Below are 16,465 nucleotides of genomic sequence, written 5' to 3'. Positions count from 1 at the left end.
ATGTTACTTTCACACGCATATGAAGGTCTCGTATTGTCGTTCCAATAAAAAAAAAAACAAATGGAATGTGTGAAACGATAATGCAATGTGGACATAGTTTTCTCTTCTTTCTTGACTGTTTAAATAGGTGCCGCAGTTTTTAGCATATGTGCGTTATGCTGAGAATACTGAATTCTGGTGCCTGTAAAACAACTCCTAGATTTATTGCGCTCGTTCTCACACCAATTTCATCGATGGATTAATCTTCGCGGTGCTGAAAATATTCGTTAGAAAAAAAAATGCCCTGACGTACCCATTAATCGTTCGTTCCGTCGCAGCAACAGCTCAAAAAACAAGGAGTCAACTCGCACTGCCGTCATTTGTCGCCTCGGTCGAAAAATCCGAGCCAAGACAAAGCCACTTCAGGCACTCGATCCCACAGATAAGCAAAAACAGGGCGCGCCAGTTGTGTTTGTGGAGCAAATTGACTTTCCATTTCATCACTAATCGAGGCTTTCCGGGCAGAATTGAAGTGAAACAAACAAGATGGAGTAAAAGTTATGGCGGAATCAATACACGTGGTTCCCCCGAGAGAAGTTAGCGTGGTTTGTGGGGAAGAGGGTGCGTTCGCCATTGGAAACAATAGGAGGCAGCAGGCTAGCGTCAACACTGAAAGACAACGAGTCCGACAGGAGTAGCACATGAGCTTGTTGAAGACGCATGGCTCGTCAGCGCCAATTTCGGACAACCGTAAAATTTAATACAGCGACATAAAAACAAAGCGATGAGATGGCGCAGACTGAGTCTTTCTTTTTTCTCGTCTCGTGCGGTTTCTCTTTGATAACAGTAATTTGGCTGAGTCTGAACCATCAGACCCCGGCACTCACCGGAGTAAGAATCAATACACGCACTCTAACCAATCATGTTAGGCACCATGCCCGACAAACATAACTGCTCTCGAGGATGCGAGGGACCCATGATATCAAACTAGATGCGAGGGGTCGCTGGTTCTGGTTGAATTCTGGTTGAGCCCACGTACATACGTTTGATCGAAATGTTAGACGTCGATGCAATAACGACTTTCTTGTCGTGCCCTCGAAATGACCGCCAGACACTGTGTTCTAGTCACTTATATTGTGGTGTACTTCCGTGCTTTCAGGACATTTTTGTGAAAGCCCTGTCGTTGCTGAAACTCTTCTTCTGATAATGATGCTGCCGCTAGAAACAGGTAACAAAAGACTCCGATGCGTCGATTATCAGTAGCGTTATTTCTTCTTGTTGTGGATTAAAAAATTAATTGCGCCTAGCTATGAGGTCATCTGGCTTTGGCGACGAAATACTTGCTTGGGGGCTATACAGAGTAACTAAATGTAAAGACATTTTGAGGCGTGTTGCTTATATACCCCTGCTTTTTCTGTTTGTATAGCTCTTGTTAACAGACTGAAATGTTCGCGGCTGTCCAATTTTTTGCCAGCATGGAGACTTAAAGTAAACGCCGTTATGCATATCTTTTTGGACGAGTCCATGAGTGGCTGTTATTAACCTTTGCAATCTTGAACAGAAAAAAAAATATATTTCCGTGCACTCTTAAAAAAGTTGACACCCTTTGGGGCATGTGTTGCCCCACAACAATCATCGTCATCTATCTTTCCTGCATTCGCCTTCTTTAACGCTGCGAGCCCGGTCTTTCGAAGTCACGAATGACATGCGCGAATGACATACGCCTTGAAAAAGACAAGTCTCCTTGTCGAAAGGTTGGCTCCCGCTTTTACCTGGTTCTTGTTTTGCTCATGCACGTTATCAAAGTGACATAAAGCTAAATAGGTTCCGAATATGTTACGTGGTTTGAACTTCTATTCTCTAAGCTTCGCACAAATTGTTAAGAGCAATGTGGTCTTTCTTTTCTTTTTTTGCAGCTGAGGCGCAGACGGTGACGGCGCTCGACGGCAGCCAGGTGCAACTGAGCTGCGACATAAGCGCTCCGGGGGTCGGTGACTTCCCGGTGCGCATCCGCTGGTTCAAGGACTCCAGCCCCAACCCCGTGTATAGCGTAGATGTCAATCCAAGGACGGGGAGCCTGTCGCAGATCCGTCAGAGTGCGCAGCGTAGCAGCTTGCAGGGTCGTGCGTACTTTTCGGTCATCCAGACACCCGCCGTGCTCAGCATAGACCGTCTGCGGCACGCCGACAACGGCTCCTATGTGTGCGCGGTGGACTTCAAGAAAGACTGGACACGGAAACTCACGGCGCATCTCATCGTCATCGGTGAGTGCGTGCGGTCATCTTAAGCCGGCCAGACTTTGGTAACTTATGAGTCTCACACACGTGAAGATTGCCTGTGGGCCAAGCCGAAAGCTTCAACGTAGTGAATCTGAAACACTCGCGAATCTGAAAGATAAATTGAAGAATAAAAAAATTCGTGGACCCGCCACGGTAGCTTAGTGGCTGTGGCGTTACGCTACTTAGCTTGAGGTCGCGGGCCGGATCCCGGTTACAGGGGCCGCTTTCCAATCGGGGCGAAATGCGCTAACGCTCTTGTACCTGGACTAAGATGCAGGTTAAAAAAATTTTGAGAAGTAATGGTTATTAAGAGTTCCTCACTACGTCGTACCCCTTAACCAGATTGTAGTTTGGAACGTAGAGCCTCAGAAGTAAAGATAAAAAATTTTTTTGGTGCGCTGTAGGCCATGGCCTGCGTGAGTCATCCGTATGTCTACGTCAGCGAAAGTGCGAACTTCGAGAGCCGGCACAAGTAGCACCAAAAGGATGTCAAGAAGCAACACGTGTCGATGGATGGGCTTGCGCAACAGTGCGTTTCATCAGGCCAAACAATATATTAGCTGGAAACACGCACGTGTGACTACCCAAAGAAACATAATCAAACCATGTACATCTTTATAGTTAGTTTATATTCAAGCTATGGCGGCCAATCCGAGCCGAAACGATGGTAATTTATCACGTGTGTACACTAGGTTACTCAGTAACGCTATATAACATACTTAAGAAGTTTTTACCATCCTATCTAAATAACCCCTATAGAAGGTCAAGGGAGCAAAGAACTCGTTTTTCTCCACAACCACTGCACGAAATATTATTAACTGCGTTAAATAAAAAAGAAAAATAAACCTACTCACTGTAGGGAAGCAGATTTCTTATTCGGGCCATCGATTTGTAATAAAAACAGTTCAATGTGGCACATTTTCAAGAAATAAAAATGAAACAACATTATCAAGCCTTAGACGTTAACTCAGCAATGAAAAAAATGATACCCAGATTCTGTAAACTGCACATAGTAGCACATCTCAAGCGAACAAACAAAGCGGGCCAAAACCAGGATCTGATTATGAGGCACGCCGTAGTGGAGGACTCCGGAAATTCGGACAACCTGGGTGTTTTTTAACCTGCACCTAAATCTAAGTACACGGGTGTTTTCGCATTTATCCCCCACCGAAATACGGACGCAGTGGCCGGGATTCGATCCCGCCACCGCGTGCTTAGCAACCCAACACCATAGCCACTAAGCAACAAGGGCGGGTATCATACGGCGCTCTGAAATATAACACTAATACGTAAGTACGATTTTTGCATCACCCTTATAAACAAGGTAACACATTTACGTCAGCTGTACACTGATACATCACGTTTGTCTGCTTAAGATGCTCCACGGATGCAGGTTATAGGACAGCGATATCTGGTTTTGGTAATTACATGTAATTCAATAGACGGCATTGCAGTTGGCACCCAGCTAGGGCTTCCTTTTAAGGGACTGTTTATCGCTTTATTGTTATTGTGAACAAGGTGCCCGTGTGAGTGCCGAGACGGTAATGCTAAAAAAATACTTTGTGGTCACTGCTTGTCTTCCGTGTTCATCATGGCTCGTATTAACAAATATTTCTGACGCTAGATTTGTCCGTAAGAGGAAAGGTTAGCCAATTCTGGTGCTGGGCTGCATGACCACTCAGTGAAAGAGAACTTACAAACTAAAAGCTCTGTAAATATTGGCAAATATTGTTTTATTCTTGGCGTTTAGTCTCGAAAAGCTAGGAAAGGTTAAGAGACTGAATACAATGGCGACGGCTCATGTATAACGTATACGGTTCCTTAAAAAGCAACAACACTTCAACATACATGAATCATATAGGTTATCCGGTGCGACATCAAAGATGGCTAACTATTCGCTGTCCTACGTGGGATAAAATTTATGCCTTCCGTAAGAGAGGCGCAGAAGTGGATTATTGACAACGACTCCCACGTAGCAGCCACACAGTTCTGCATCACGAAAAGAACGCGTATAATGCTATCATAATTTTATGAGGCACTCAAAGAGCTCTCAAAGGCGAACAAAGGGCAGAATTAGTGTTTCATAGATACCGGATAGGTATAATATTCCAGACAGCACGGCAGCTGATGCAGCAGCACAACAAACACATTGCAAGTATGACATGAATTCCCTCACAATCTCAGGGCAGTGTACTGCACTGGATTTTGAAAGCAAGGTTATTGAATATATGTAGAAAGATGTGGTTTGACCAAAACTCCAAGCGTTCCAATCTACTATATATTGATCTGCGAACTGAATTCAACATTCCATTACGTTTAGAAAGAAACACAGAAACCCTTATACAATGCTTACCTACACCACCTACACAAAACGCCTTTGCCCCTGTGGTAGAAATTTAGATGGCACAATCACCGGAATCGGCCCACATAACAAACGAGATACCCCACCCCACGCCCACCGGTGGGTTGGCAGGGCAGTGCTCGGCAAAGAATGGCTGCACTCGGAAAAGAATGCTTCGCATCAAAATTATAATTTACCAGCTGGTCAGTTTTCCGATCAAACATTTGCATGATTAGCTATCTCCACATATCTGTTGGCACACAGGAAAATTGGTTTTTGCACAGACTGCATATATGCTACGTTGTTTCAAACATCGTTTTCTAAACCAAAAATAGCAACAAAATATACTGCACTTGAGGAGAAAGAACGCTTTGAAACAAAACTTCAAGGTGTTACGAAACCATACACATTCACTTACACACGCTGACGTGAAGTACACAGTGACACAAGATAATTGCCTTTAATTTGTACGTAAAGAGAGGTTCACAGATCAATAGCAATAAAAAAAATGAAAGACGCTCGCCTCATAAAAAAGAAGACAAGGAAAAGAAGGAGCGCAATAACTAGTAAACCGCAATAGGGATCTCGACTTCAATTACATAGGCTATATGAGCTGGGTTGAACTACACACTAAAATGTACAAAACTTGCCTGTAAAGAGTGTTTTTCTGTAAGGTAGCAAAGTCATACCCCAGAGTCATTTCATCAAATGAAGAAAGGCGGACAATTTTCACGACATTCAGTGAGTGAGTAAGGGGAAGAGAGAGAGAGACAGAGTGGTAGCTTTTAATTTAGGCAGGTAATTTCGTGGTTTAAGTATAACTAATACATTCAGTTCTTATAAAATTCATCCATCCAACCTTCTGGACTTTCTCCCTTTTCATAGCAAACTACACTGTCATGCCACCCGTTCTCTAGACAGAAATATTCACCGTCATTGTCACTGAAAAGTATGTGCGAAATTGCTCTCTCCCCCTCTCTCTTTCATCACATATCTTTTTGTCCTAAATTGCACCTTCGTGCTTCGAGGACCCAGCGGGGTTTCATTTTGCGAAAGAACTCCAAGTCGTTTGCGCGTCGACGAAAATCCTACCCTAAAAGCCTGAAAGGATTTAATATTGAACAGAACTCGGTAATGACCAAAAGGGCACGTCGAGTGAAATAAAACAAAAAGTAAAAATAAAATAAAGTTTTCATTGAGGCGTCAAGCGGCTTTGCTGGCACGTCAGCAGTTCAGAAAGACGCTCCTGCTTTAGCAGGACACATTTTTTTTTAATATTTTCATTTGTATATCTGCACAGAGTTTCGCATAGCGGAGACATCAAATATTCCATTACTACCCAGATATTTCATTACTGCCTTTCTTAGCGGGTGAATCTTGTCGTGGTTGAAGTGATTTTCCTCTCTCATTGTGCCTTGAACACCGTCTTCCTCTCACTTGTGAACATCATCAGCTATGCTGCAGATGTCTCTTCAACGAGACCTTTAAAGCCGAGAGCACTGCGGTCTACTTTCAAGTCAATCCGAGGTCTGTGTCCTGTCGCTGCATACCAAAATCTCTTACCACTCGCATCGAATACGTTGCCACCTGCTTTTATTCCTTTTTACGGTTGCTTTAAAACAATCATCCCTTTATTTATAGGTTGTTGGCCTTGTTGGCTTTTCTGGCGCTGGTAATTAATGCTTAGTAAGGGCCTTTACTGCTGATTATGGCTATATGGCAGCTCGTAAGATACGCGTGTAAGGAAAAAGAAACAGAGGTTAGCCAGTGTAAAGCTTACTGTAGAGAAAATATGTGACCTCTATTGTCTTACATAGCTGGGCTTTTAAGAGGAAGCTTTAGCTTACCTTTAGAGGAAGCTTTAGAAAAGGGAATCGAAACCACCAGCGTCCTCTTGCTCGGCAAAAACGGGGCGCCGAAATGACACGCGGCTTGATTTTTCTCGTAGCACGTGCGCGTGTTGCTGCTGCAAAGCATTGCCGTGTAACTCTGTGTTATACGTGCAGTCGTACCACCATGCCGCCCAACACAGCTTCGCTGGTCAATCACCTTCACGGGGTGGAATGGAGTATCATGTTTTTGGAAGAAAAGAGGTTACAAGATGACGTAACGTGCAAAGAATGCGTGATTAAGGTGCGCTGGGAAACCACGAGTGCGAAGCACCTGTACTTTGAAGCGACTCGTTTTAATGACTCACTGATTGATACTGCACGTACGAACGCATGCACTTATGATGACGGAACGAACGGAATTATGCTTGAATTTAAACACGCTTTTCGTTCATGACTGCTGCTTGCCGACGACTTCAGAGAGCGCTCGCGAGTTAACCCTTCGATCGTTCCATCACGTCTCATCCCACCGCGGCCTCCAAATGCAACGAAGACACGATGCCTTCCTAAACATCTTACACTTCAATTATAAATAAAATGTAGGCCGTTCATATTAGGCCTTGTATATTCGTTTATAAATATTTTCACAGAAGAAGTTTCCACACCTTCCTCAGTATAAATAATAAGACTGTTCTGCGCAGATAAGCTAGTGCGAGAATATTTTGGAAGCTAACTGTGAATTGGTATTATTGAGGCAATAAATAACGATGTTATTTTGTAAGTGCGACATATGTGTAGTGAATTATGGAACAATGAACGCATGCACTTTGACCAGGCCATAGGTTCTAGTGCGCGCTCATAGGATGTGTCTACGTACCGACAACAAAGTCTAACTTACATTTTTATAACAGAAAAGTAATCAATTTAAAGACAGGTGGGGTCTGAGGGTTTCGGCATCTGGAGATCCTTTCTTTACCTCTTTTTTTTTTCACGTCAAGGAAGGGTATGCGCCACTGCTGACAAAAAACACGCGTAGGTCTAAATTTGTTCACATGTTTAACAACCCGCTTAAGCCGATGGGATAAATTTTGAGACATTTTTTTGCCGCAACAGATTCCGTCATATTTTGATTTTACTCAATACACAGCCAAAAATTTTCCTTTTGTTGCCTTTTTTTCCAGTCGTGCACTAATTTTAGCCTAACCACCGAACAACGAGAGATGAAACTTTACGTGACCAGAAGACAGCGGTGTGGATTAAAGAACAAACGAAAGCTGTCAATAATTTGGTTCAGATTAACAGGAAGGAATGGACTGGGGCAAGCCATGTAAAGCGCAGAGGAATACTTGATGGCAAAAAATGGTTGCAGAGTCTGTTGCGAATGAAAAGAAGCGCAAAGACAGCAGACCATTAGGTGGTGTGATGCAATTAGGAAATTCGCAGGCATAGGATGCAATAAGCTGACGCAAGATGGGGTTGATTGGCAAACACCGAGAGATGTCTTTGTCCTGCAGTAGGCGTATAATAGAGTGACGACAAGGCTACGGACGCTTGTGATCAAGAATAATTCATGGGTTTGAAAGCGACATAATTAGCGCCAAAAAATGAATGAATACGTTTGGATGCATATCTTAAAAAAATTAGAACTTATGTTACTTTCTCGAAACGCACCCGTACTTGCAAGAGCTAAGCCACGTAGAACCTAAGTGTTAGCAAACGCAGGAGTAGTGGTCTTTATTGTGCCTGAAACCGTGCGGTCAAATAGTTAACCACCTTATTAACTCTGCATCGATGAAAGCCATCAAAAACCGTGATTGCACTAGTAGGCGCTTGGTATTACACTGCTAGTAGTTAGGTTATTTACATGGCTTTCTCAATTCCTTGATATTTTTATGACGGGTATTTTGTTATTATAAAATGTCACTGCCAGTGGTCAGGCCAAACTACAACGTTTATCAAGACCCTCCTTCCTCTACCGTCACTTTCGTTGCCTCAATCATCATAAAACAATAATCAGTAAAACGAGACGAGTTCTCAACGCTAATGGCGGTCTATTAAAAGCGTCTCTATTCAAACTTTAAGGAAAAAAAAGCACGCGGCTGGAACACTTCCGGGAAGAGTATGACACGGTTTCAAGCTATGACAAGGTATGACGCATATGCTTCAAACTATGCCCGTTTTCTTCAAAGGCACAATTGGGTACGTCTGGGGAAAATGAACACTTCGAAAATCCAGAGGCGTGCTTCACAGTTATCGAAGACGAAGACATTAAAGATTTCTGGCTTAATTTTCGCGTCCCGAAGCAGGCAGAAAATAAAACATGACAACGTCTCAGTACAAAAACCGAAGTCACGTATTTACTCTCGACTTCGACCGGCTGGCTATGGAAACGAAAAAAAAAAGGACAGAGAAAAAATAAAACTCCAAGTTCTCCCTTTGTACCTGCGCTGCTATACAGCGATGAATTTGCAATTCCTGATTTCCGAGAAGGCCTCCCAAAATTAATCATGTGAGCCCCGTCCTCTTCCGCTTTGCTTCTATAGTTACCTCAAGCCCTCTGTTAACTTGTTTTTGTTTCGAACGTGACGCTTTATTATCCGATCCCACGAGGCCCATAATCCTGTGGTCAACGCGCGTGGAACATGAAGCTTTGTTCTCTTTTAAGGTTCGGTGGCTGCCGGGGCCGCGCTGTTAATAATAATGTCCTCTGACGGGAAAAGCTCGGGTCTCTTAAATATTGCAGTTGAAGGCATGCCCAAGTTAACGTCGCCTCGAGTTTAATATTATCTTTTATTCAGTTATTTTCTTATAATTAACACACCCCCTCCTTCATTTTTCTTGTGCATAAATGATGGTTCGCATGCAATATATTCACATGCGATACAAGTGAACGTGCGCTTACCGGCCTTGCGATGGCTCTAGTGTTTGAGGAGACCAGGCGCGTCGCACAGTAATGCTACCGGCTATCTTTCTTGTAGGTTCTTTTGCAATGTGATTTCTTTTCCGCGAACTGGCGCAGCAATCCTGTGTCGCCTCTGGTTTAGCACGACACTCACGAACGATTGTTCGTTGCGCATTGTTTTTCTCAGGAGCAGTGCGCGGGTAAAATGTGGCTGCCCTAAGACCATCAGACATCCCTTTCGCGCACGTTCTGGATAAAGTGAACAAGAAAAAAAAGGAGACACTTGACCGGGCTAGAGAGACTTCACAATCACACCTTGTTAGACGAAAGAGTAGTGGGACACTGTTCACAGCGTGTTCAGCATAAATAAACTGCAGGTGTTACTGACGCGTTTTTTTAAATAAGTTCTGTTCCCAACGCCCCAATGCCTTGAAGTTGTTCATAGTAATTAAAGCCCGATTCAACTTATTATTGCCTAAGTAATGCAGCGTCATACACAATCTGCATCAACCTTACTATCTTTTATAATAAGCCCTTTTTTCTGTCAATTGTTGCGCTATTGACTGATGAGTGTCACACGACCTTCCAAACTGTTCTTTCCTGCAGAGGCCTTGGTGACCTAAAGCTTAGATAGGCAACCAACAAAAAACGGCTCCAATGAAAGGCCTAATAGGTCATTAAGTGAATGAAATAGTTGATTACATTCTTACGCCTATATTGTTGAACTAATTAAAGTTCTTTCCTGATAGTGCCATGTATGTATTCATTTGTTCTTTCATTGCGTGTTCTTCGCGCAGTCCGTATAGTGAGCTTACTTCCTAATAAGTTATGCTGGCAACGTAGAATCATATTTTAAACTCGCTCAGTTTTCGAGGCTGTCAGGTCACCGAAACAAATGAGCCTTGCCACCAGACCGCAATACCCGTGGTAAGCCATTAGTTGCAAGTCGTGCACCAACCAGCTTAGAAAACGTTTTTTTTTGTCGCTTCATTATTAATGTGTTTTTGTACTTTGCAGCAAGTACCGTCGTAGATTTAACGTTATTTGTGGGTATAAAAAGAGCATTACGGTTAATTAGATTAATTTTCCTCACGCAGTCTTGTTGCTATAGTCCCTTGCGAGTCTGAATAATAGATGAGATAAATCGATGTGGGGCGTTCCATCTCCACTCAAAAGCACTCGTATCGCTCCTTGCAACTAACCTGCAGCTTGATGACTACGCGCGCAGAAGTCCGCGGTCATTATCGTTAAGAAAGGGCAATAATAATTGATCAGTAAGCGATTACGTTCTTAACAAGGCCGGCGCATACTGAGATGCATACAATGCGCATGCATCTCAGACATTATGCTAGGACCCCTTCCGACATCCAGGCGGGCCTCACTGCTGAAACGCCCTGCTCGACATTTAGCGCTACTGTCAGTGCACATCGTGCGTCGTTTACTTCAGGGTACGCACCTGGTGGCCAAGCCAATGTTTCCTCCGTGGTGTTTGAGCCGTCCACAAGTACATTCCAGTACTACAGAACAAATCAGATCTACCCGCCCCTGCTCTAAAACAGCTGAGCTTACTCCTTTTTCATGAAAAGTACAGCAACGACGTGCACATCATACCGATGGATCGACTACGTCGTACAGTTCTGGTGGTGCGGGGGTTATGCCACCGCGAGGGACAACACTGCGGTTCAAGACTTCGCATGACACAACCTCAATGGCGGCAGAACTAACGGCTCTGTGTCGTGTTCTAGAATTCATTGATTCTGAAAGACCTAGAAAATGGGCTGCATTCTCTGACTTTTTTTTTTTTTAATGCGAGGATAAATGCCTCAGGGCATACAAGGGTATGGGATGGGGGTGAACAAGGATGATTAAATGAATGAAAATAGATTTGCTGACCTAATGAAGTCCAAGAGGGATCGATAATGCGGTCCCTGCGTCCAAGCAGTGTAATGGCTTAGATTATGCGGCGAGAGTCCCGCTGCTGCGAGGTGCCGGAGCCTCGTCGGTTTCAGAGCAGGGCAAACCCACAGCAGGTGGTGGATGTCGGCTTCAACGTTTGGCGACTTGCATAGTGGGCACTCAGGACGAGGATATAGCGGGCGAAAGTGCGGCCACTTCCTAGTCACGGCAGGAGTGAGGGCAACCCCGACCCGGATCCTCCGAAGCGCAACCTCCTCTGCACGGGTAAGACCGCGGGGAAGGTTTACCGCACACGGAGGTATGAGAGCACGTGTGCGGCGCCGGAGGTGCTCCTTTCTTGTTAAAAGGAGGGTGGCATCATCTAGGTGAAAGAGTTGAGGCGGTGACGATGGAGAGGTCGTTAGACGGGTCGCGGAATCCGCACGGCTTTGGAAGCTTAGAAGATCGCGTGGGATCCACTCGACAGATATTGACTGCGGGATGCGTGCCGCCAGAAGATGGATCTGTTGGCATATGTCAGGGCTGCGACTGACGCGTCGCAGAAGCCGCGTCGCCTGGAGAGCATCAGTGCGGATGACGATGCGGGCCGTGGGGACCAAGGGAAAGGCGGCCACAGAGCACAACGCTTCTCGGACAGCAAGGAGCTCAGCACAAAAGGAGGAAGGAGGTTCTTGGACTTGAAACCGGGTCGTCTTATTAAGGGCAGGTGAGCATGGGCAATAAATTGCAGTGGTTGTTTCACAGCCCTTAATGCTTGCATCAACGTAAAGGACGATGGAGCCAAGCGGCAGGTGGGCATCTTGATCTACAATTCGGTCACGAAGCGATGCCGCCGCGTGAGTTGATGTCGGGCGATGTATATCAGTTGGCTTGTTGTCACTCAGCTGTACAAAACTCCAGGGAGGAAGAACTGGCGATGGTGGTGGTAGAAGCGAGTTCGAGAAAGCGTAAGCCCTGAGAGCACTCGTTGCGTGTGAAAGGCTGGCCTTAAGCCTGCGAGCATCACGCCGCTGCTGCACCAGCTCATCTAGTGTGTTGAGCTGCGCATTTTCTTGGAGAGCCACGATCGGGGTGATTCGGGGAAGGCAAGTGATGACCCTCATTGCCTCGCGATTAACAGCCTCAAGGCGATCCCACTGTGCCCTCGTCAAATGCTGGAATTGGGCTTGATAAATAAGGCGTGGTTGCACTACCGCCTTTACCAATTGTCGCGCAACATACGAGCTGGCGCCGCCCATTTTAGGAGCAATGCGCCTAATCAGACCCAACGTTTGAATTGCCTGCTTTTTAGCGCTGGAGAGCCAAGCAGTTCCGGTTCCCGACTCGTGTACCGTCAGACCCAGAATTTTTATAGTGGAACATTGTTGAAGAGGGGTTCCGGATAGATGAAGACGAATGGGTGTTGCAGAGAGTTTACGCCGGCCCCAGCGATTGGCGACTGACATGTAAGCAGATTTGCTGACGGAAAGCCTAAGGCCGACCGAAGAAGCGTAAGTCGCCGTGATATCTAAAGCTGATTGAAGGGCAGCGGCTTGAGTCAGCAGGTCGTGATGAGTGCTCCATACCGTGATGTCATCAGCGTACAACAAGAACTTTATGTCGGGTACATCGTGTAAGCGCCATGCAAGCGGGATGAAAGCAATATTGAATAATGTGGGTGATAATACAGATCCCTGGGGTACGCCACGAAGAGGGACAAATGAGCCGACGGCGTCACCACTGAGGCGAATTGCAAAATGTCGGTCTTCAAGGAAAGATTTGACAAAATTCCGTACTCTGGGGGGAAAATGCAGCATGTCAATTGAAGCCAAGATGGCAGCATGACTGATGTTATCATACGCCTTTTCGACGTCCATAGCGAGGACAGTACGGACACTGTGGCTACGAGTTGACGATAAAACCGAGGATGCCAAGACAGCCAGCCCATCTTCAGTACCTATGGATGGACGGAAGCCAATTTGAGCAGGGTGGTAGAAACCGTGGTGCTCTAGCCACCACGACATTCGTGTGACAAGCATTTTCTCAGCAAGCTTGCACAACGTGGACGTTAGGGAAATGGGTCGGAAGTTGCCAAGGTCAGTCGGCGGCTTGCTTGGTTTCGGAATCGGGATCACAATAGCTGACTTCCAGCCTGGAGGGACAACGCCATCTAGCCATACCTTGTTAATGGTGTCGAGGAGTTGAGGCAGCACAGCGGAGCTCAGGTTCTTGTAGGCCTCATAAGTAATAGAGTCTGGACCTGGTGCTGTCTTGCGACTGGTACCATCGATCGCTGCAAGCAACTCAGGCATGGTGAAAGAGCTTGCAATCCCCTCGGAGTCCGCCGTAGATGGTAACCTGTCGATATGTGTCGGAAGGCCTGCCAAGGAAGCACCATTGGCTGGTTGAGGCAACACGTCGTACTGTGGGAAGAACCTCCGGGCTGCTTCTCTGGCGAAATCATCCGGCGACAAGCCAGCAGCGAAGCAGGCTGTGGCTGCCGCGTCTGGACGGCTACCACCGTGTTCCATGGCGCGGAAGGTTCGCCAGAGAGAAGCATTCGATGTCTTGGATGAAAACCGTTCACACCACGTATGCCAGTGCCTCCGCGAGAGGTCGCGTTCATACCTGCGGGCTTTAGCAGTAAGGAAATTCAGTCTTGTACGTGCTTGTGCAGAAGTGGGGTCTCGGGATGCTGCCAGCTCAGCTTGTCTGCGAGCAGCCCACAAGTTGAGCAGGCCGATATCCGGTGCCGGTCGATTGACGTCTACCCAGCTGATGGTTGTGGCTTTATTGAGCGCGCTTTGTATGCGGTCAACAAGTAGTGATGACGAGTCCACAGAGGTGTCTTGGAGAACGGCGCGAAATTTGTCCCAATTGACCACAGAACACTTGCGGCGCAATCGGTGGGCCTGCGACGGATGAAGGCCGATGATGATAGGGTGGTGGTCACTACCCCAGCAGTCGGGCTCCAGGTGCCAAGTAGGAGTGCCGGGACCCGACCACCACGTAAGATCCGGTGCGTATGCTGTACGTCGAGCTTGAGGCACAGCTCGCGTTGCTGAATCGGGATGGTTCAGTAATACAAACAACGCATCCGCGAAGGCGTCCCGCACACGCCTACCTCGAGGGCTAGAAGTACGGTACCCCCAATCTGGGTGAGGGGCGTTGAAATCACCACCAACTAAAATAGGACACGCTGGGTATTGGCGACGGACATTCACTAACCAGCCCAGATTAATTCTTGAAGCAGAGCCACCGGCTGGTCTTATGTAGTATGACACTACCACAACAGTTGTTTTGGGTAACTTCACAGCTACTGCCACTACCTCCTGATATGAGTTACACCAGTTTTCAAGAGAAAGGCAGACCTGAGGATAGCGCGTATCAACATACACTGCCGCCTTTCCTGGAGGGGCAGCTGTGTGCACGCGACGGTCACTCATCGAAGGAGACACGTATCCACTGAAGCCCGGAATGGCAGGCAAGGCGTTGGTCTCCTGTAGTAACAGGGCCCACACCTGGAGCTTGTTCATACGTAGACGGGATTTAAGCTCCCCCACTTTCGTGGAGAGCCCTCTACAGTTCCACTGAAGCACGCCACAAACACCTGTGCCCGCCATTTTGATTACGAGTCCAGGCGTTGCAAAATCACAGATGTCAGGTTGGATAACTGGCTGACCATGAACCGCAAAAGGGATGTTGTAGAGTTATCCGGCAACGGAGCTGGAGATCTGGTAGACTCTGCGACCGATACAGCAGGGCGTGACAGAGACGATGATGCAGCGGAATCGATACTTGTATTCGTGTGAGAATCCACTGAACGTCGCCGACGCGCAAGTAGCTCACGGTGCTGTCGGAGCTTGGATACCTCCGCTAAAAGGCGGGCAATTTGATTGTCAACTGCTGCCATATCATCACGCGGATGTTCCGGCCCGCTCTGCTTCTGTATAACCAGCTGGCGACGGCGGTCTCTGCGAACTTTGTCACTGTAAGTCTGTTGGGAATTGGGTGCAGGCGGTTCGGGCTCGGAAAGCTCTGGCCAGTCGTCGTCATCCCACTGGAGCGCCGCAAACCTGTTTGATGTCGGCACTGGTTGTGTTGCAGCATGCTGAGGCCATTGCTTAGGGATCCCGCGACGAACCTTCTGAGTGGCCTTTTGCTTTGTGGGACAAGTCGGAGAAGTGATCTCGTGGTCGTCGGTCTTGCAGAGTCCACAGCGATAGGACACTGCGCCAGCTAATACAGCTTCATCTGGCGCTGTAAATGGACAGGATCGGCGCATGTGGCCCGGTCGGAAACAGTTGTAACAATAGACGACACTGGGTTTATATGGCCGAGGTCGTAGAATGCAGCCATAGTAGTACAGGCGAGCTGGAGGAGTTGGTGGGCCCTGCAAGGTGACGATGCAAGAGCGCCCCTTTCCCATGTAACGCGCCTGAATGACACGGTGAGTAGGACAGTAGAGCTCACGCTGGAGAGCAGTCTGGTCCTCGCCAACGTCAACGTTGTAAACGACACAGCGCTGTAGATCCGAGCCCTCTACCAGGTACACCTGGACCGGCACGGTGACCTCGCTCGTTATCGAGAGACGTTGAAGCGTTTGCAAACGCTCGACAGCAGCCAATGTCGGGAGCCACACAGCGATGGTATTTGATTTCTTCCGGGCCGCGAAGCCGCGGAAGCCTGTGGTGCCAAGACAAGCGTCTAGGTTCGCCTGAATAATCCTGTTCGGAATCTCCGTGAGGCTTGTTGGGGCCAGAGCCTTAATGGTTGCTTTATAGCAAGCCGAGCCCGGTGTCGACACAACTGGGTGGTCAGTCGTTAGACAGGAACGCTTGCCTTGGGAGCCGCTGTTGGCCGAACACGAATCTGGTGCAGATTGCTCCGAAGGACGCTTCTGAGAACCACGGGGTGCCGACGCCACAGATGGTAGCGCAGAAGACAAGTCCATAGGGGTACTCGGTTCGTCATGCACAACAACTGGAGCCCCATTCCCGATCGGTGTCTGGGAAGCCATCGCGGGGCTCCGCCCTGTGGGCAGATCACTCACGGTCTGATGTGCATTTTGGGAAGGCGATGGGTGGGCTGTAGCCAAAGGACTTGGAGCAGGAACCAGGAGCTGGGATCCAGGCTCAGGTGTCAATTGTGCGGCCGGTAACGCCGTCGTGACGAGCGCCGCCGGTGAATCTACCGCCGCCAGCGCGTCACCGGAGGCACTAGGCCTTGTCCCGGTGTA

At 47.3% G+C, this 16,465-nt stretch overlaps 1 protein-coding gene across 1 annotated transcript in view; it reads left to right on the top strand.

Moving 5' to 3' along the window:
- Positions 1–16,465, top strand: part of LOC135903351 (synaptogenesis protein syg-2-like) — a 108,319-nt gene that overhangs the window by 933 nt on the left and 90,921 nt on the right. The window contains exon 2 of the mRNA XM_065433701.2: positions 1,896–2,243. Within this exon, the coding sequence (XP_065289773.1) occupies positions 1,896–2,243 (348 nt within the window). The remainder of the gene's footprint in view (positions 1–1,895; positions 2,244–16,465) is intronic.

This window comes from Dermacentor albipictus, chromosome 1, assembly GCF_038994185.2.
Source record: "Dermacentor albipictus isolate Rhodes 1998 colony chromosome 1, USDA_Dalb.pri_finalv2, whole genome shotgun sequence".
Lineage (NCBI taxonomy): Eukaryota > Metazoa > Arthropoda > Arachnida > Ixodida > Ixodidae > Dermacentor > Dermacentor albipictus.
Note: the sequence above shows the minus strand (reverse complement) of the source record. Positions and strands in the feature narration are given on the sequence as shown.